At 38.4% G+C, this 21319-nt stretch overlaps 1 protein-coding gene across 1 annotated transcript in view; it reads right to left on the bottom strand.

Moving 5' to 3' along the window:
* Positions 1–11480: 11480 nt before the first annotated feature.
* Positions 11481–21319, bottom strand: part of SEMA3D (sema domain, immunoglobulin domain (Ig), short basic domain, secreted, (semaphorin) 3D) — a 95852-nt gene continuing 86013 nt past the window's right edge. Inside the window, exon 17 of the mRNA XM_008940513.1 lies at positions 11481–12257. Within this exon, the coding sequence (XP_008938761.1) occupies positions 11844–12257 (414 nt within the window). The 3' untranslated portion in view covers positions 11481–11843. The remainder of the gene's footprint in view (positions 12258–21319) is intronic.

Below are 21319 nucleotides of genomic sequence, written 5' to 3'. Positions count from 1 at the left end.
AGTATGTCATTCAGACTCTCTTCTTCTGAAACTGTCTTAATGCCAGGTACACAGATTCTCATGATTTTGGCTTTGCCCATAACTTCATTCAGGCAGAAAAATCTGAACATGCTGAAAACTGGAACATGCTATATCTTATTCCCTATTTAAAACCTTGGATTTCAGTCTAACTGAAGTAGTCCTCTTTATCTAGTGTCATCCTGCAGATGACACCACAATATTCAACTGTAGCTCAAACATTCAGAATTTGTCTTTGCAATAAAAGGCAGGAACACACAGGAAAAGCTTAATTCAACAGCTAGGTGTGGCCAATGTCTAGGATTAGAGTTCACTTTTTTCTCTGTACCATAAATGTTAAATTTATGATTTAGATCTTTAGGAAGTCTCGCTGCCACTGTGTAACACAGCTTTTGAACTTTAGCTATTTAGTCTGTTTCTAAAAAATTAGAAACCTTTTGTTCTGGATTTAATGACTGGCCTGGCTACACAAAGGTGATGGTTAGATTACAATGACTGGCAATCCTGTTTGTTGCCTAGAAAAGCAGTTGGTAAGCTTTCTTGTACTGTTCCATGTTGGGTTTACTCTCAGTGCCCCAGTGACTCACACAAATCCACAAATCCTTCTATATGTCCCAGTCACACAGCCTGTTTGTGTCACACAATTATTTCAGGACAAAGATTTTCTGAGCACACATTTTGTCTTCCATACATCAGATTATCAGTCTTACACAGATATGTACATGAAGAACCAGAAGAAGGATGCATGCTGTATCGGTATTTTTACATTACCAAGGCTAGATCACTGTTTACCATGTGACTGGGAGCAGTGGCTTCTTTTTCAAATAATAACCAGTAATAGAGATATCTTCCTGTTTGGTATGAGCTAAAGTAGCTCTCACAGTGCAGCCCATGCATGCCCTTGGTATACCCTAGGTATACCATGCATACCTTATCTTCCTTCCCTTAAAATGTGTTGGAAGACACAAATTATGAGACACTCTGAACATTGACTTGTATCAAATTAAGAGACAGGGAATTTCTATTCTTTACTCCATTAAAGGAGAATTATCACTGTTTCCTGCAACTTCCTTATTACCTGTCTGGAAACCTGCTCTTAACAAAACTTTGATCCCCTGATGTGTCTTGGGGAACAGAGCAAAGTCTAAGCTGCTGAAATCTAAGGGCTTTCCCTTAAGGGGAGCCATAGTTTTGTACTGTGGCTGCTCTTCCCTCTAATAGAGCTATTACCTAAAAAGTCTATTACTTTGATTCCATAACAAAATTCTGTGTTTCCTTAAATAATAAACCTTAATGACAATGACTCTCATGTGAGTATTTTTAAAAAGCCTTCAGTGTGTCTAAGCTGTCAACTTCTAACACTAAAACAACAGTTTCAGTGCTGCACGTGCCAACACCTGTGCTCAACTTGAAATCACTGGGAATAGACCCAACCACAGAACAAAGCAAATCTAGTATGTGTCCACAGACACTGCCCAAACACTGAGTGTTTGTGGTTATTGTCTTTATGAGGGGGGAAAAAACAACCACCGAGTTTTCCTGGGAGAAAGTTAGGGATCACATCTACCTGTAAGAGACAGGAAGAGAAGGAGCAGCTTGCTATTTGGCTGCTGATTTTATTTCCTGCATGTGGAAAGATGTAATTGTAATTTCATTTAATTGTCATACCAGAACATGTAAGAAATGATAGCCATTAACACTTTTATTGCAAGGCAAAGAATCACAGTTTAGCCAAAGAGTCAAGGTTTGCCATTTCCCATCTTAACAACACTTCAGTTTCATCTAGCAACTTTTAAAAATGCTTGCTAACCTTTTCCATCATATATTCAGTTACAAACTGTTATAAAGAATTCTAAGCAAAACCAGAGAGGGAGATAATGTGTATTAGCATTTCATAAATTGTCCTGTGTAAGCTGGTGTACGTTTTTTGTCCAGCATTTCAGGAACTCTTCTGCAGAAATGTGCTTGGGAATTGCAGACTCTGTCATTCTGCCCCAATATTGTTATTACTCTACACAGAAACTACATGGACGCAGTGGTGCACAATACATAAATCCCTAAGTATCCTCTACACCATCTTTTACTTTGCAGAAATATTAATGATTATGAACAGGCTGTTAGCTCCCAGTCACTTGTTTTCACAGTACATATGGACTCTGTGTGTGAACACGTCCCAGAACACTTCCCGCCATTTGAATCATGAAGGGCTGGATTTTACCTCATACCTCTTACTTTAAGCACAGACTTCCTCAGCTAACAGCCCTTCTGGTTTCTAAGAGCCTGAAAAGAGGCACCACACACCAAAAAGAGTGGAGCAGAGACAGCTCAGGAAGCTAATCAGTTCTGGAAAGGTTTCTGAGCAATTGCAGAAGAGCTTATATGCTTCTTCCTAGACTCATCAGTAATTGTCTTGGAGTTTGACCCTGCTAACACGTTACAGAGAAAATGACAGATTTCAGCTTAATTAGCTTTTGTCTCTTTGAGAGGACACAAGACAGTGCTGCATTTAAGCTCTTACTGAGGAACTGGTGGCAGCAAGAAGCTGAAGGATATTTCTCTCTCCTTCCTTCTTTTCTTTCTTTCTTTCTTTCTTTCTTTCTTTCTTTCTTTCTTTCTTTCTTTCTTTCTTTCTTTCTTTCTTTCTTTCTTTCTTTCTTTCTTTCTTTCTTTCTTTCTTTCTTTCTTTCTTTCTTTCTTTCTTTCTTTCTTTCTTTCTTTCTTTCTTTCTTTCTTTCTTTCTTTCTTTCTTTCTTTCTTTCTTTCTTTCTTTCTTTCTTTCTTTCTTTCTTTCTTTCTTTCTTTCTTTCTTTCTTTCTTTCTTTCTTTCTTTCTTTCTTTCTTTCTTTCTTTCTTTCTTTCTTTCTTTCTTTCTTTCTTTCTTTCTTTCTTTCTTTCTTTCTTTCTTTCTTTCTTTCTTTCTTTCTTTCTTTCTTTCTTTCTTTCTTTCTTTCTTTCTTTCTTTCTTTCTTTCTTTCTTTCTTTCTTTCTTTCTTTCTTTCTTTCTTTCTTTCTTTCTTTCTTTCTTTCTTTCTTTCTTTCTTTCTTTCTTTCTTTCTTTCTTTCTTTCTTTCTTTCTTTCTTTCTTTCTTTCTTTCTTTCTTTCTTTCTTTCTTTCTTTCTTTCTTTCTTTCTTTCTTTCTTTCTTTCTTTCTTTCTTTCTTTCTTTCTTTCTTTCTTTCTTTCTTTCTTTCTTTCTTTCTTTCTTTCTTTCTTTCTTTCTTTCTTTCTTTCTTTCTTTCTTTCTTTCTTTCTTTCTTTCTTTCTTTCTTTCTTTCTTTCTTTCTTTCTTTCTTTCTTTCTTTCTTTCTTTCTTTCTTTCTTTCTTTCTTTCTTTCTTTCTTTCTTTCTTTCTTTCTTTCTTTCTTTCTTTCTTTCTTTCTTTCTTTCTTTCTTTCTTTCTTTCTTTCTTTCTTTCTTTCTTTCTTTCTTTCTTTCTTTCTTTCTTTCTTTCTTTCTTTCTTTCTTTCTTTCTTTCTTTCTTTCTTTCTTTCTTTCTTTCTTTCTTTCTTTCTTTCTTTCTTTCTTTCTTTCTTTCTTTCTTTCTTTTTCTTTCTTTCTCTTTTCTCTCTTTTCTTTCTTTTCTTTCTTTTCTTTCTTCCTTTCCTGTCTGACACCCACCTCTGTTAACGAACCTGGATAATCAGTCAGCCTGCCCAGAACACCTCTTCTGCAGGAGCTGAAAGTGCTTTACCAGCTGGATGCAGGACCAGATCTGGGACATGCTGGCAGAATTCCCACTTACTTCAATGGGACCAAGACTGATCCTGCATGAGACATTATCAAATGCAGCCACCTGTGGGGAGGGAGGGGGGACACAGCAGCTGTTTAGCTGCGCGTGGTAACACAGAAACGAGTTCAGGCTCGGAAATGAAGAATACCATATCCAATTGCAACTGCAGGTGGAATTTAGGTGAGCAGAACACTATTGCTGCAGTTGGGATTCGGTGTCAGCTTTCAGGCCAGCAGTGCCCTGGGACCTTTCTCAGCAAAGGGTCAGAAGCAGCGTGGTCTAATGGACACAGCATGGGATTGGGAAACAGGCGTCCTTGAGGGCACCGATGCGGATGTCCTTGGAAATAACATGCTGACCGTCTGTTAACAAAATAGGCTCCTTAACCCTTACCAAATCCCCTGGAACAGAGGGCTGTGCCGAAGGCTAGAAGTGGAGGTGGACCAGTCAGCCTATTTATTTCCCTGCCTAAAGATACCTTTTTCCCAAAAAAATTCCTTCTCTTCATGGCTGTGGAGGGAGGCAACATTACCTCTCTAAAAGATGAACAAATCTCCTTTCTCCTAACTTATCCCCCTCCCAAAAACATCGTGAAATGAAGGAGACAGTCACACTCCCTTAGAGCCAAGGGCGCTCCTGAGGCAGCTAAAGATGGATGAGCAATCAGTTTGGCTTGAGGGGAACCGTAAAACACAATGTCACTGCAGTCTTTAAGGACAACGGTTACTGCTAATCATGTATAAATTCATGCATTAAAAAGCTATTATTGAATTTAAATTAATAAGCATAGAGATGCCTATTGTGTATTGCCTTGCATCCATTAATCTAAATCGTCGTTTCTGTAAACTCACTCTCTTGGTTTTAGGCATGTCCTTAGGGGATGGGTGAAACTCAGACAGTCCTTACTCTGGTAAGCCTTCTGAATTAAGACTTTATATTACTGAAACTTACATTAATATCATTGTCATTTCCATGGCATGCTACAGACTTAATTTCTCTGAAATCTCATACTTCACTCTGCAGTTAGACATGGGTTTAAAAAAGAAGGAAAACCTCAGGATTTACTGTTTATTATAGAACAAACAAAACATACATTTGTTTCAGTTACCTTTGCATATAAGATTGAAATACTTAGTAAAACCAGCAGGCATGGCAAAGACATAGCTTATTTGAGCTGTATTTCAGTTATTGTATCAGCTCAATGAGCTGCACCATTTACAAACAGATATTCCTATCAAAACATTTCAGTCTTACTGATCCAATATACTACAGAGTGAAAATCAGCCTGACTCACAAAGTCAAGCTAAGTACCACTCATGCCTTACAAATTAAAAAAGGTATATGGCATACAATTCCTGTGCTGGGCTTGTGAAGGAGTGATGAATTTCACCTTAGGAGAAAATCTAGTCTTTCTCGCCAAAAATGAAGTATTAATCATAGTCCCTGCAGCTAGTCCAGTTAGTGTGACTTTTCATTTTGGAATCTGGAGATTATATGCTTTTGTAATCTCTTCCTTTCTTCCCAAACAATGTACATCCTGAGATAGTCACTGAGGTAATGATAATGCATACATCATCAAAAATGAAAAAAAAAAAAGTTATGCAAACATTTGGACATAAATTATTTTAACTCTTCACTTATATTCTCATTGATTTGCATAGTTTGTATCCAGCTTTTAAAGGGAAAATATGTTCACAGGTGGTCTTAAAATGTGATTGTTACAATTCAGTTCTACAGAAAATGCCCGTAATGAAAGTCACATAAAGTCTCCAAAAGATGACAGGAACAATCTCTGATGCTGCTTTTTCTTTGTCTTTTTTGATGGCACGTGGAAATGTAAAATATTTTCCACTTCTACTTACAATTTTCCTTTTTTTTTTTTTTCTGATGTTATTGCAAAGAGAGACTTGAAAGTGCAGATTTGAAAGTATTTTAAGAGAAAAAAATAGTAAAAAACATTCTTGATAAATATTTTAAAATTAAAATGACAGAATTTTTTTTTAAAACAAAGCATTGTAAAACATGAAAATAAATTTAGAAATCGAAATCTGTGAAATTCTGTTCATGTATATTTACTCTGATGTTTCTGGCAAGTACAGATTCATGAACTAGTAACAGATTTTCTGCATGTGTTTATATTGACAAAATTAAAAAATATATCTTCTGTAAATCACTCTCAACTTCAGACTGGCCCAGAGAAATACCACATTGGTCTTTTTATTCTCGGCATAGACGTGTAAGCCGTAAGACTTTGCCCCCTGGAAATGTACTATGTTATCTCCATACCAAAATATCTGCCCAAGACTTCTGTTCCTCTTACTGCTTCATCATATGTTTCACCACCATGAAGTATCTGGCTTGGTTCCTTTTAATAGGAGAAATAACATGAAGAAAATGAGAACAAAAAAGGCAAACCAAACACACATGTACAGGTAAAACATCAACAAAATTCAAACAAAAAACCCCAAGACTTAAACCAAACAAAACCCAGACCTCCAAAAACCCCAAGACCAACCAAAATAAAACCCAACAAAACAATCCACCCCCCAAAAAACACTCCCAAAACCCAGACAAAGCACATATATAGCATCAGAGGAAGGAAACAGAACATGTACCACCAAAACTGAGACGTGTATACAAATATCACAACCATTTATGGCTGGACAGATGATTTCCTTGGCATGTACTGTTTGAAACCAGCAGTCTCTATGAATTAGAAAAAAAAAAAAAAAAGCAAGAAATATTCTTTTTTTTTTTTTTTTTACATCACATGGAAAATCTTATGCTTTAAAGCACAATAGACTTTCTTTTTAAACTGGAGAATTATATACAGCAACCACATAAGTAAGAAGAGAAAGGAGAGCTCTAAGCAACAGTCCTAAAAATTTCCTTTGTAAAAGCAAACCCCATCTGGTCTTAAATTTACCTCACAGTGTTTGGTCTGCATCTGCAACTAAATGCAAAAGCTAATGCTTAGGAAAGTCATTGTTTGAAGGCAGACTGTGATACAGTGACTCTGCAGGGACATTTGTATGTCAAGGAGACACCAGAACCTGGAGTATTCCTCCATATAAAAGTGGGATTACCTGATAGACTAGAGTCTCAAAGGCAGAAGACAGTGGGCTTAACTGGAAGAAGAAAAAACTAAGCAAGTAAAAACACAGTCTTGGTACAGCTGTCAGACTAGATGTTTCAGCCACACACTGGCAAGTGATAAACTCAAGATTACAATTTGTTATGTGTCTTTACCTGAATAAAAAAGGAAAATAAATACTTATGTTTCTAACACATTTTAGAATAACCACTGTATATTCTATATTATAGTATCTATTTCTATATATTTTGAGATATAGAAAGAAAATCTTAAAAATCTCCCTTGTAAAATTTATAATTAAAATCTTTTCCCATGTCACCTTTGTTACTGTAATGAACTTATTTTACAAACCTCAAAATCTGGATTACAACTGCAAAGAATGTCACACTTCAGCTAACGACAGAAGCCTAGTTCAGGGTAATATTAGCAACACTATGGTAAAATATTACAGCAGAGACCATTTAAACTTTATAAAATGTAACAGAATATATTAGAGAGACATGTGGGCTTAATTTTCCATTCATGCTGATGTAATTCCTTAGACCTCCACATCTCATCTACAATTGTGCTCAAGAAGAACCAGGCCAATATAGCCTAGAGAACAACACGCAGCTTTGGATGTTTGACTACCAGACTATAAATAGATTATAGTCTACTTAGGCTACGATTCAGTTCCAGAAGAATCTTAAACCCTGGAGTCAGCGGAAGCTGAGCTGAACCTTAACTCTTGAAATCACATCTGCTTTTTGCAAATTGACCTCTGCTACAAAACGAACAGAAAATAAGACATTTCTATATGGACTCCTATACACATATGCTCATATGAAAAAAAATTAGCAGCTTAATTTTCGTCAGTCATTATTAAATATTGAGACATTATTATGAGACACGGGCTCATTACATGAATAATGAGTATTAATAAAAAATAATTATTCATTATCTGAAATGTTAAATGCTGATCAATACCCATAATGGTTAAAGGGTTCATAGCATTTGAACTGTATGGATCTTCATAGCTCAAAAGCACATGAGCCAGAGGAAATACATTGCTTTTAACCTAATTACTTCATTATGAGTGACATAAGAACCAGATCCAAAATCTGTGTAAAAACTGGAAAGTATTCAGGTTCTTAGATACCTCAAGCAATCTAAGCTTAACTGCTTGGAAAGAAAACGTATTTGCTTATGACATGAACACACATTCACACCTGTTGTTGGAACAGTTTCCAGTAATGGAACTAGTTTATCACAATAAGTGCTAATACTTTATTCCTTTTTCTGCTAATCCCCTTTTCTGTTTTATTTTAACTGACTGCAAGATTGCTACAAAGTTTAGGGCCCTATTGGGTTTTAATGGTTATGCCAGTTTTCAGCATTTTTATAACTACAGCTCACATTGCACTGGTTATTCTAAGAATCTGTTTGAAACCAGTTCAATCGAACACTGACCTTTTGCTGAAGCAGGGACAATAGAAAGGTTTTGCTGGAGGAATAGATAATGTACCACTAACTGGACTCTTGGTTGAATGCATATGTAAATCAATATTTATGTTGTATCACATGCACTAAGGGATCTGTTTAAAAACTACATTTATTAAGGTGGAGGCAACTTTTTTCCACACTGGACCAAAACCTTGTTTAACTTAGTTTTTATGGAACTCTTGAAGGAGGTAAGGCTCAGTTTCATTTTAACTACAAGCCTGTTGTGACTCACAGTACAGCTCACAGAAGACCAGCTGACCTTCAAATTATTGATTTGAAATTTAAGCAGACTTAGAGTTGAGCCTTTAAATTATAATCGTAGTTTGTTTTTTGTTTGTTTGTTTGTTCATTTGTTTTTTTTTAAAATAGCAAGATCCTCAGATCCTCTCCTGTTGCCCTTTCTGGGCTAGCTCATACTCTGAAACCCTCTCCACCCCTCTCCGAGAGTACAGTTTGTGGAAAAAAACACTTCTTCTCCTGCTCCTACTCCTGTGTTTGCATTGCTGAGTCTTGCCTAACAAACCCCTGTCTTACCTCCCATAGTGATCCCTGATCTGTCCCTCCCATTCCCTGGTCTCCATGGTCCTCCAGCCTTCTTGCATGTGTAATACTTGACAGTTATAGCATACTTCTTACCCACTGTATCAAAGCACAGACTTTTATCTATGCAGTCTTATTAAATATGCTCTCTGGGGTGGCATGAACCCAATACAGTACACTGGTTTGGAGAATGTTGAATTTATTTCCCACGATGGAAGAGGCCTTGTATCTCACTTGGGGTTCTATGCTACCACTGTAGCCCAGACTGATGAGGCAATTTCTTTAAGAAGAATCTCATTCCAACAAAACTCGAAATAAACGAAATGAAAATTCTTTTTAAGAGTAAAAACATTTTAATTCAACCGTTTAAATCTAATGCTCCCAGCACTGAAACCCTTAATCATCCTAGACTTCTACTAAAGTCAGTGGGGGGGATGTGTGTGTTTTATTTGCAGAATACATACCCCCAGTCATATCTAAACATACATCAGATGCTTTCGTTTTCATGGAGGAAAAAAAACATGGAAGAAGAAATTGATTTGCTTTATTATGAAGCAGGCAAACATGTGATGAGAGTTGTATGAAATGAAATAATTGAAGTACCGTGTCACCACCAGGGAGAAGAGTAGGGCCTTTGTCAGTGTGTGCAAATACAGACGCTCTGTTATTCAACAGCCTTGGTGTGGTTCCACTCATTTACTTAATGTCCACCTCAGATAAACGGGGCTTCATGGACTGATAAAAATCTTATAAGGAATAATTGGGTAGGATTGGCTAGGTTCTGTATGCTGACAGCACAACCTTCCAGCCAAGACTATTGAGTAGCCCTGTCTTAGGGTGCTTTACATGTAGTAGTTTAATACTCCCCCCCCTCCTTTCAGTAGTCTTAATTGGCCTTAAAATCAAGGTACCCAAAATGATGAGCCTCTTGTGAAATGTCTGGCCAACGTTATTCTGCAGCAAAAGTGCCAAAAAGTTCTCTGTGTGTTCTCAAAGTACTGTACAACTGGTTAGTATCTTCAGCATCAGCCTCTCTGCTGATGAAAGGTCCTGTGCTAAGAAATTCCCTCCTCCCCACAGGCATATTTTATGATTCTTAGCACTCAGTGCTTTACACTATCAAGGCATTGTATGCATGCTATCTAATATTTCCTAATTAACTCATAGATCTCCCATTAAAAAAGCATCTAAAATTAATGACATGTGGCATCGCTGGCTTTTATACAACACATGCAAACTCAGCTTTCGGGTTTCACAAGAGATGTCGGTAAGCTGAGATTCCTTTCCGAAATCCCACAAACACTTTGCCATATCTGACTTTCAACAGAGAGGAAAATGAACAACGATGCAAATTAGATCTGCACAATTATAGACCAGAGACTGACTGCGCACACAAACACCAGCATGGGCAAGGGTGAATCTACAACTTTCAGAGCAAACCTTTTTGGTGCCTTAATGAGGTGCACACCAATTACACGGGTTTCCCACAGACTTTGCTCTCATGATCTGTAGAATGCATGAGAAACAAGTAAAGTCTGTTGTTTTGGTATCCATCAAAGCTCTCTTCCATGTGAGGAAGTGGCTAATTTGTCATTTCACACTCAAAAAGGCGTGACAGGCAAAACGGAGGGAGGATGGAAGAGGCAAAAGGGGGGCTGTGACTCATGAGAAGAGACAGTAGGCCAGATTTTGAGCTTGTGTTTGTTGCTGCATATCAGGAATAAATTCAATTAAATTGCAATGATGTAAAATAGACAAGAATGAGGCCAGTGTTTCTTGCTTATATGAAAAGATTTACATTATAAAACCAAAATATCAACCAAGGAACAAGGAACACTTTACAAATGAAATTATGATATATAGCAGATTTCTAACTTACAAGTTTTATTTACACATGGACATCTTGTGTTTTATTTAATTATAATAAAAGTATTAATTCCAACAATGTAAATTTTCAACTTAAAAATACATAAGACGTTTGGGAGAAAATCCCAAAGAACACGCATATCTGAGGAATGTCAGCTCTGTGACAAGAGCACTGGTCTCAGCCACTACATATCTTCCCTCATCGTCTTTTCTTTTAGATTTCTTGTTGTCTTTTATTTTCCTTTTCCTCTGCATAAAACAATGCTAGCAAAGTGCCAGAGAAAGAGTCAGACCTTCAGAGAGATAGGAGAGGTGCAGGCAGGAATCCTATTATTTGTTAATAGGATTTGTGCACACACTTCCCACGGACCACTTAGGAAATTTACTCTCAAACATCTCGATGGCAGTTTCAATTAGAGTCAGTGTTTCACTTCAGCAGATGGACTGCAAACTGGTGGCTACTCAAACTCTAATGAGTAACGCTTGATAATTCCCCTCTCTTGAACTATGATTATGCTCTCTCTGTTTTTATGGGGAAAATGAATGCTGTCCCTAAGCCAATACTTAATTTGATTTTTTGCTGTGCTTCTCTGTGCTAGCAAATCCCGCCCATGTGCCAGTATATAAGCCCAATGGGTAAATTACTGGGTATTTTTGCAGATCTGTCACACATTTCTAGCATGCTTCTTATTCAGAAAGATGCCAAAGAAATAGAAATACATCTGCCCTCCCTTGAAACATAGCCACCTCTGAGGTGGAATGTGGCAGCAAATATTAACATGGGAACATGGACACTAAATCCTATGTGAAAATTATGCAGGATGTACAGAACACAGCTCACATAGCCTAAGGCTATCCAGAAATTAGCTAAAAGTGTACGTATTCTCTTTTTAATGAATGCATTTGAAATTATTGCCTGGTGTGTGGTTATCCACTAAGGAACACCGCATTTGGTATTGAATCCCATTGTACAGTCTCATACAGATTAACAGCAATTGTGAGTTATCTGATTTCAATAAGAAGCATTACTAATTCATAGGCAAGATGCACAAAACCAGAACACAGTATTTTTTTTAATGGAAAAATGTCCTTTCTTTAAATAGCATTTACAAACTATGTAGACGGTGGCCTGGCTGGCTCATGGTGCCTTCGGTTCCGCTTTTTTTTCATCTCCTGCACATGCTTCCATTTGGCACCACCTTTGTTCCTCTGCCGCCGCTTCTCCCGGTGCCACATCTGTTCACAGTATTCATCCAGGCTAAAGCTGGGACTGCTGACAAGCTGGATGTAGTCCTTGTACCTCAGCCGGGACTCTGTCAGCAAATCCCTCACCCGGCCCTCCTCATCCTCAGTTTTCTGAGTGCTTTCCATTTGCCCATTCTCTATGACATTTAAATTCAGCTTCACAAGGGTATGGACAAAGGTGTGCTCCTGGGCTTTGCAGAAATAGGCTCCTGCATCCCTTCTTTGCAAGCTGCGAATCAGCAGCCCGTGTTCTGTCTTAATGATCCTTTCGTCACCCTTTAGCTGTGGGGTTGGACAAAGAAAATGTGATAGGTGAGTTTCATTGGTAAAACCAGAATGCATGTCAGTGCTATACTGAGGTGGAGAAAAGGCTTGGCTGGCACATGGCCCTCCCCATCCCTCAGGTGCCAGCACATGCTGGGGCATGTACATCTGGGACAGATACCAGGAGATCCTTTCAGTGTCTGATCCTAACCACAGCATCTGTATCACTGACATTTTGCCGTGCAGTAGTAAAAGATACATGTTGTGCAGTTGAAAGGGCAGACAGGAACGCTCATCACACCACTGTGCAATAAGTTAGACTGCATTCTCCAAGGACAGGCAGATACTTAGTGCCACAAATCCCATTCATTTTTTTAATTGCTCTTCCTGAGGTATCCGTTATTGCACCCAGTATACCAATGTCCTTGTATATATCTGAAGTGCCAAGGTGCTATTACACTGAAAATAAACACTACTACTGATTTTTAAAATGAACTGCTGTGATTCTGGTCTTCTTAAACCGGGTTTTACAAAAGGAAGTTGCTCCTGGCTTTGACTTACTGAAATTGGATTAAAACCACTCAATGAGGTTAGAGGAATACACTTAAGTATAGTCCTTTTGTTGTTAAGATATGTGAAGAAGAATTTAGAGGGGGAAAAAAAGCAACAGAAAGCAAAGCAAAGAATGAGAGTGCAAGTGAGAGCTGAAGTCTGTCAGCATGGAACTGTAATTTCAGGTACAAATGGAAATATTTCAAAAAATACAGCACAGTCTCATATGTTAAAAATAAGGTGCACCTTAAAGTAATAACACTGTCAGGTACGTTACATATCTGGTGATCTGAAAATTATTTCCAAAGCAATCTAGGTCAAAAAAAAGCATAGCTCTCCTCAAAAAAGAATTTTAAAAAGCAGGATGGGGCACCGGGCACCTAAGTATTTTTGCAGCTGGGAAACAGAAGGTAAGTGATTTGCCAAAGCCCATATACAGATTAGTAACAGAGGTGGAAGCAGAAAGCAGAGCCCTAACTCCCAGTGTCCAACACCAGCATTTGCTTTGAAAGTGATCCCAGTCTAGTGGCGAGCTGTCACCTCCCAGGCACGCTGTGTTCTGCTGCCACACCGAGGCTGCAGCACACAACGGCACCGAAGGGCCCGCAGCAAAGCCGGGGCGTTAAACACGGCCTCAGCACTGCTGCTGGCATCGTCCTAGTGCAGCAAAACTGCACACAGAGCTGAGGAGTGGCTTTAAAAAGTGGGGACTGGGGGCAGACGGAACCAGCGCAGCATCTGCAGAATTTCCCAGAGCGCACATCTGACCCTCCAGCAAACTTCAGAGGGTGAAGATCAGGGAGGCATACAGATGATTAAAGTAGATTTATTCACAGTGGGTAAGCTACACACTGTTTCTTTATGTAAAAAATCTGCACATCATTCTCTCTTCTACTCCATGGGAAAAAAATATATGTACATACATATGATTCTGCATCTGTTATGATTCTAACTCCCTAGTACTTTATCACAACAGAGTTTCTTAGAGCAGGGATGGATGAGATGACCTCACAGGGCTTTTAACTTTATTCTTTTCTAAGTTTCTATGATAGTGACTCTGGAAGGGTTAAATAATTTGAGAGACCATTTTGGGATCAACAGAAAAAGCAAAACACATATATATATAATATGAGAGAGAAAGAAACTTTAGCTTGCTACTGTATCAGCTGTAACAGTCTTTAGAAACATACAGATTAGGTAGGTAGGTAAGTAGGTAGACAGGTAGATAGTTATGTGGATGGACATATATAGATCTGTGCACTACCGTTGATTTGACTGCAGCAGGAACAAGAAATCAGCTGCTAGAAAAGCCTGGTCAGAACATGTTTCTGGCTCCCTGGTTCTGTGACCAAGTAGTTTTTTGATTCCTGCCACCAACTGATAGTATTGGATCAACTGCGAGAGTCAGCTTCCCTGTTTGTAAACTGTATATAAGCATGTCTACTTGGCATTAGCAGTGTGAAATCATACTAATTTCAGGAAATTCCTGGAAAATCGATTGTCCTGACAACAGGTGCTACATAAGCACAGGCTACTTTTGATTTACTACACTGAGTTTAAAACAGAGAAATCAAGCCACAAGCACAGACACAGAAGATAGCAGTGAGATGGACTAGAAAAGACCACTTTTCCACCTCTAGAACTTACAGCATTGGGCAGCAGGCCTCATTTTTATCAGATAGTGACACTTAAAGTAAATTCACTTTCCTTACAGTAAAAGCAGGAGTATAAAATGTACAAATGAATCCACAAATAAGTAGCTGTAGGCAGAAATATGACTAGGACGGATGTTTCCCTGTGGTGCTGCACTCCAGAGAGAGAAGCAGGAGCCAGGTGTGAGTGCTTGGAGGCTTGGCTGTCACAATATGATAAGAAAACCTCTTGTTTTTCTGCACAGGCTTCAGGTCAATGTGAAAACACAAGTTTGAGAAATTTAGGGAAAAGGATGGGAAGAAGTAGCTTAATTCCAGACATTTGGGTTTCATAAGGCACTATGCAAAGACCAAGTTCCCACATTGTCTGAGTGGAAACAGAACACGTCTCTTTGAGCTCAGGGCTTGATGCAGTTGCAGCAGTAGCATCTGCCTATCTGTGGCCCTGTCAGTATTGTAGTCTAGAGCATCCTGACAGCTGTGTACCTCCTACACTTGGAAGACGTCCAGCTGGCTGTTTGACTGGCTGGGTGCCAATCCAAAGAGTCTTCACTAAAGTTTTGCCTATTTTCAGTGAAAGGAAGGCAGAATTACGTCAGTTCTAGACTTGAAAAACATCACTGGACCCCTGATACTCATACCTACTTACAACTTGTGTAGCAGCCATCACTCTCTAGCTGCAAATGTGTTAACTGATGGAGCTGCCCTCTCATCTGCCTTGGGATAATGAAGTCTAAATTGGTTGTGTCCCTTAGTCCCAGCCCATCATGACTCCTATTTTTAACAAAGCAGTGTTCTTACAGAATGTCCTGTGTTAACCTTGATATTGATTTACGGTGACTGTCACCTTCTCCTTCTCTGTGCCTTCACTGTTCATTCCCTTCTTATCCTCTGTCAGGGTGAAATTATGGCTCCGATTTCACACATATTGAGCCACACTTCATTACTGTTTTCCCCCCTCACTTCTCTTTTTGGTATCCTGTTTATGTTGCTTTACCCATAGGTTCAGAACTCTTCCTGTCTTTCCTCTCTACTTTTTCCCCCACAGGGCTCTGGAGTTTCATAAACACCTGGCATCTCATTACTTGGTAGTAGATCTTTAACCTTTCACTTAAATGCTTAATGTGCTCTTTGGTTCCTGACCTATGGATGTAAAACATATTTTATTAAATTTTGAGGAGAGTGAAAAGACTACTTAGATAACAGATATCATTTTGTTTTGGCCAACTGTGGATTTATCGCTCTCCACTCCCACCCCACCCTCATGTCATAATCAATAAACTCTCCTAAAATATTTGTAAATAGGATTTAACAATTCAGAAGCACAAAGGCTTTAATTCATAAAAGCTTGCTGACATGTGCTTAAATTTGAGCACACAATAAAACTTAAACATGAGAGACATAGTTTTATTCAATAGGGAAAAAAATTATAAACCACAAAAATGAAGCAATTGATTATCACTAACTGTCTTTTCTTAGTAGAGTGGGAGCAGATTTTTGACAATATTTTATCAACAAAATGTACTATTCATCCTTCATGATAAGCACAGAAGTTTGGCTCAAATTACATTACCTGAATTATGGCACATGCCATAGATAATTGCAATATCTGACAAAAAGGAAAAAAATCTCTATGTAAATCAAACACTTGATTTTCTCAACCTGAATTTAGCCATGGAGGGAAAATAGGTATTACCAATAATGATGGCCATCAGTAAATTGGAAAACAACCAAGGATTTGAAAGTGCTGTGGCACCAGGTTAGGTTAATGCCTTTTGTCCTTTGCTAATGATGTGTTTCTATAGCTCCCTCTTTACAAATAATTCACAGGTCAACTCTTTCACAGTTAAAACACTGCACCTGTCTGGAAGAAGAAAGTGGCTTCAAAGCCTGCCTTCCCTCATTAATCAACATGTGAAAAAACGTTAAGAGGTAAAGCTGAGCTAATCATGGGTTAGTTGCAACCCCTGAACAAATTGAGAATGGGAGAAAGGAAAATGAGGAACTTTTGCTGAGAATTCACATTTGTCTTTGTTTTCCTCTTCATCCTCATCATCTGACTGGAAATAAAGGTCACTGTGGTGTGGTTTGTTTTTGGGGTTTGTGGTTTGTTTTGGAGTTGTTTGGGTTTTTTTTTTTTTTTTATTATTGTTACATGAATGCCTCTCTTTTACTGGGCAAATAATCATTAAACTCTAATGTAGCTGTAGAGTTAACTTTTCTTGTCTTTTTTTTTAACTTTTTTTTTTATTTATTTACCAAGAAGCCACAGGAAAAAATGAAGAATGTGTTGCTGACACAATGTCATTATGGAAATGCCTGATTCCTACTATTTTCAAGGTGAAGCTAACTTCTTTTTCTGAGATCAACTTTAAACTTCTACTCCCTATCATAAACAAATCAAAGCAAAAATGTCACATGCTATATTTCAGTTCAGAGTTGCTTTCTTGTTTTCCCCAGGAAACTGTCAAAATTACCTGTCTGTCTTAAGAATCTCAAGGTATTAGGGAAAAAAAAAAACAAAACAAAACCAAAGAGTGAGTCATAGAATAAAATACATGAGTGACAGCATGAGAGATTTTAGTAGTCCCTAGGCTGCAGAATATATCTCCTCTTATTTTTCCCACCCTCTTGGTCTCTTTCTCATTGACCTAAGGACTCAAAAACTGAACTACACTCCTCTAACAAAAGGTACTAGTGGAAACTCAGTCCTTGAATTATGCCTTCTTCCTTACTGAGCTCTCATCCAACCCTTAGATTTCAGGGTTGGAACTGAATCTGTGACCTATTTTCACAAAATGCTGCTGACCAGGTGTTTGTAACAACACAAATCTCCATCATGATGCAAAAATCTCCAGCTGTAAAAAGATAGGAAAATTTATATCTTGGATAAATTGAAAAATATCTTCTAAGTCTGGTTAACATCTGGAATGGAAACATCTCTTTGTTCCAGTGATCGAACTACATCACAGTCTTGTGCCTGGCAAGATGTCCTGTCTGACAGTGGGTCACATCCTTGTAGCTGCCAAACCATCAGCTGGTTGTTAAGCTGGTTCCTGCAGAAAAACAGCCCAGGACTGTGGGGCAGCAATATGAAAAAGGTGAGACCCACTGAAGAAGAACTTGGAATGCCCTCCTGCCTTTTGGTGAATTTATTTTCACCCCCAAGTACGAACAGAGCATGAAGGAGAGAGTTAAAAGTGATCTGCACTTATTCCTTCACTTCAGACCATATGGTCTGTTCTGTCCCCTGCAGGGGGGATAGCAGCTTGATAGACCTAGAGCTGCAGGAGACAAGGTCAAGTGCAGCCTAAAGCTGGGGCCTAATACTTTTCAGAGCCATGGGCCAGCAAAAGTAATGGCTTTGCAGGAAGCCATGCATTTGCTTTTTGCAATCCTGACACCTATTATACACACAAAATAACACATAGGATTTTGTTTTTGAGAAATAAATATCTGTTTTAAGCTTCAAAAAAACTCAGCAGTTTAAGACATTATGAACAGATGACATCCCTACTATTTTTTTTTATTGAACTCCAATCACCAAAATTCCCTCCCTCATCTGAGTGACTAACCCCACACGCACAGGAACAAACATGATCAATTGCGTGAGCAACACTAAACACAAAAGCACTAGATATTTGACTCCTGACCTTAAAACGGCTCCCAACTACAGGGAAATGTACTCCCACTGGCAGCAGAATGACCTGGTGACAGCTCCTGTACCACAGGAGATCCTGTCCCTCCCCACAGGTTGCTCTGACTGGAAGTCACATCCTGAACTGTGACCCTAAGGGTGAAATGTCGGGGACATCCTGCTGGGCCAAACGCTTCCCATCTAGTCTGGATTTTGCCCTTTTCTTTCCCTCAGGAAGCTGTAGCGCATGTCCTGGACACTGCAAAGTCAACGATTTGTAAAGCCAGGTTCAAAGACTTGCTGAGACATTACAGTTCCAGCCCTGGAACTAAAAGTCCATAACCTAAGTTCCAGGTGCAGAGTCATTTGCAAAGCATGGTATCGTCATCACAATAAGTTACACCGCTAAGACATGAACTAAAATAATGTTCAGTGTTATTTGAGTAATCTGCTGCAGGGAGGGAGAGAGAGTGTAGAATATATAACTGTAATGGGAAAAGTTATGGTAAGGCATTGGCTGACTAATGATCAAGCTACACATTAAAAGTGACCACGCTGCTTCTGACACATATGGTATTTTTGTCAAAATTAAGTACTTTGAAAAGAAAGTCAATTACTCTGCCAATCTTTGGATTTTCTAAGGCCTCCGATTAGGCTCTAATACTGATTAATTCATTTGCACTAGTAAGTCAAATTAGAAAAACTGGAAGTCCCAATTTCTGTATCTCCAAATTAACAAGAGATTAACATTTTAACCTGAAAATACCCTCCTTCTATCTAATAGGAGGAGTGATTGTTCAGCAGCAAAACAGACACAGTAATTTATTTAGGTAGCCAGACAAGAAATTAGGAATTTTTTAGGTACATGCTTTTGAAAATGTGAAATATCTGGTTTAATACATTTATTTTAAAAAGTAACTGAAAAAGCTTTCCCCCACTCCTTCTACAAATGGTATCTCCCAGTATGATGATTTGAGATATGATGTGCAAACTGTTTCCTTAGGAATTCAAGTTCTTAGGACCATGACACTAACATGAGTCAAAAATCCCAGAAATTCTTTTACTATAAGGATTTTCTGGTAGGAATCAAATAAAACTAATAGTTCTACACTGTCTTTAAATAATCTGATCCTGTAACCAAGAATGTATGCATATGCATTTATATAGGCTGGTATCTTCAAAGAAATATTAAAAAGTAAACTAACAAAGCCAATCCAAGGAGTTGTGGGACATGTGCTCCTACTTTCAACTTCTATTTTATTAAAGCTAGATCACAGACATACTGCTACAACTTTAGGGACAATATGTGGTAAAAAGCTATTTGCCTACTGTTAGCATTCATAATGTAGAAAATTTGCAGATTTCTCATTCAAATTTTCTTCTAAATTGGTCTCAAAGGTTAATCCACCCTTTTAGCAAAGCTTTATTTTTCTCATACAAACAGATGTCAGGCTGTTTGCACAGAGCAGGCCCAGTAAACATTGCTATGGAAGGCTGCTAATGTGAAAAGATGTATGCTGTGAGCTTGCTGGAGCTTCAAATGCCATCATCCATAAACACCCATTCCCTTACTCAGCCTCAGTGTGCACATCCTTGGCACATGGGGCAGTCCTGCAGTACAGCACAGCATCATGCTTTGGAAACTAGCATTTGGCCCAGAACATGTAGGAGGGGACAAGTCATTGCCATAATGAACATTGTGGAAATACAAAATGTGGCAAAAAATAATATAGCCTTAACTTAAACCATGTTACATAGGTTAGCCTGCTCTAACTTTGTTCAAAAGTTGGTTTGACCTGCAGTTTGTTCTACAATCAAATAAGAAAGACAGATTGAGCTTGGCTTCCTGGCCTTCAGGGGCCTATATGAACCTGTGTTTTATGAAAAAATAGACTGATTTTTTTTCCCCTAAATTGATATAGATAAAACTCAAAAGCAGTCCTTCAAAAGCGGCTTTCAAATCTTTAAAGTGTGACTTCTTATGATACAGAAATACTAAATTCTTTACAGGGAACCAGCTGCTTTATACAAAGTTTGTAGTTCTTTTTGAGAAGCTCAGGTATGTGCTATAGTTGTAATACATTGTTTTAAAAAATTGAGTCTCCTCAAAACTTGACATAACTTCCTGTTCAGAAAAAAAAAAAAAAAAAAAAAATAGACCACACCAAGAAAAAAAAGAACAAACAAAACCCTGTTAACTATCTGCTTAAATTTCCCTAAAAATGAGCCTTAAACACATGGTTAGAATCAGGCAAGTACATTACTTATTTCCCTGATCAAATATGTAAGTACATTTACGAACTGCTGCCTCAGGCAAGTAAAGCACAGAGTCTTCTGTACAGGACAGCTAAAGGTAAATCAATTAACAGACAAACAAAGAATGCCCATAGGTCTTTAAAGGCTGATGCATTTCTAGCTGGGTTTTCACTTCAGCCACCTGTGGCTTAGAGCATGCTTGGCTTGCTGATCAGAAGATCACATTTTTTTTTCCCAAGTATGGACTGTAATGGAGATTAAAGGTGGTGTTTCAAACCAGTAATCTCTTTCTTTGGGTGTTTAGTGCATGTTTTGGGAAGCACTGTGTCTATAAATTAATGAAGTTTTTACTCTCAGCAGAGGAAAGAATCTTTGCCAATCCACAGCATGAGTAAGAGAAGCAGAGTAATTTAAAAGTACTGCAGTGTCACAGTCAATATACAACCTTGTGGATTTTTTTGTCTTATCTGGTGAAAAATTGTAAGTGGCTTGTACTCCCTTACTCTGGCTTTCTGTGTCAAGACATACCTGGAGTTGCAAGTTTGGGACTACTGTCACGCATCACATCTCACCCAGAGGTGATGCTCTCATGGGCACCTGCCCTGGCCTGCATCTCCCCAGGCTTTAGAAAGAACCAGCACATTTTCTGCACTCAGGAAGTCTCACAGGATGAATTATCATTGAGAATGAAGACCAGTTGGGTGTTTGATAGCTCCTGTCATTTAGACTACTTTTTGTCTCAGATGAACATTTAACAAAAAAGCATATCTAACACCTGGGACCAGCTCATTTGAAAGGACAGTTCTTTTCCCTTCTTCCCTGTTGCCATGGCTGCAATCACAGCAGGACTTGGCCTTGGACACAAAATCATTCATGTAAGAGAAAGGCTAAGAAAACTCCTGAGGTTTGAAACTTACTCAAACCCAGCTCAAAGCAATCCTAGTATGTTGACCTTTTGGGCACATCTGAGGGCCCCTTTGTCA

The sequence above is a fragment of the Merops nubicus genome, unplaced genomic scaffold, assembly GCF_000691845.1.
Source record: "Merops nubicus isolate BGI_N331 unplaced genomic scaffold, ASM69184v1 scaffold5915, whole genome shotgun sequence".
Classification (NCBI taxonomy): Eukaryota; Metazoa; Chordata; class Aves; order Coraciiformes; family Meropidae; genus Merops; species Merops nubicus.
This window is presented reverse-complemented; position numbering and strand designations above follow the sequence as displayed.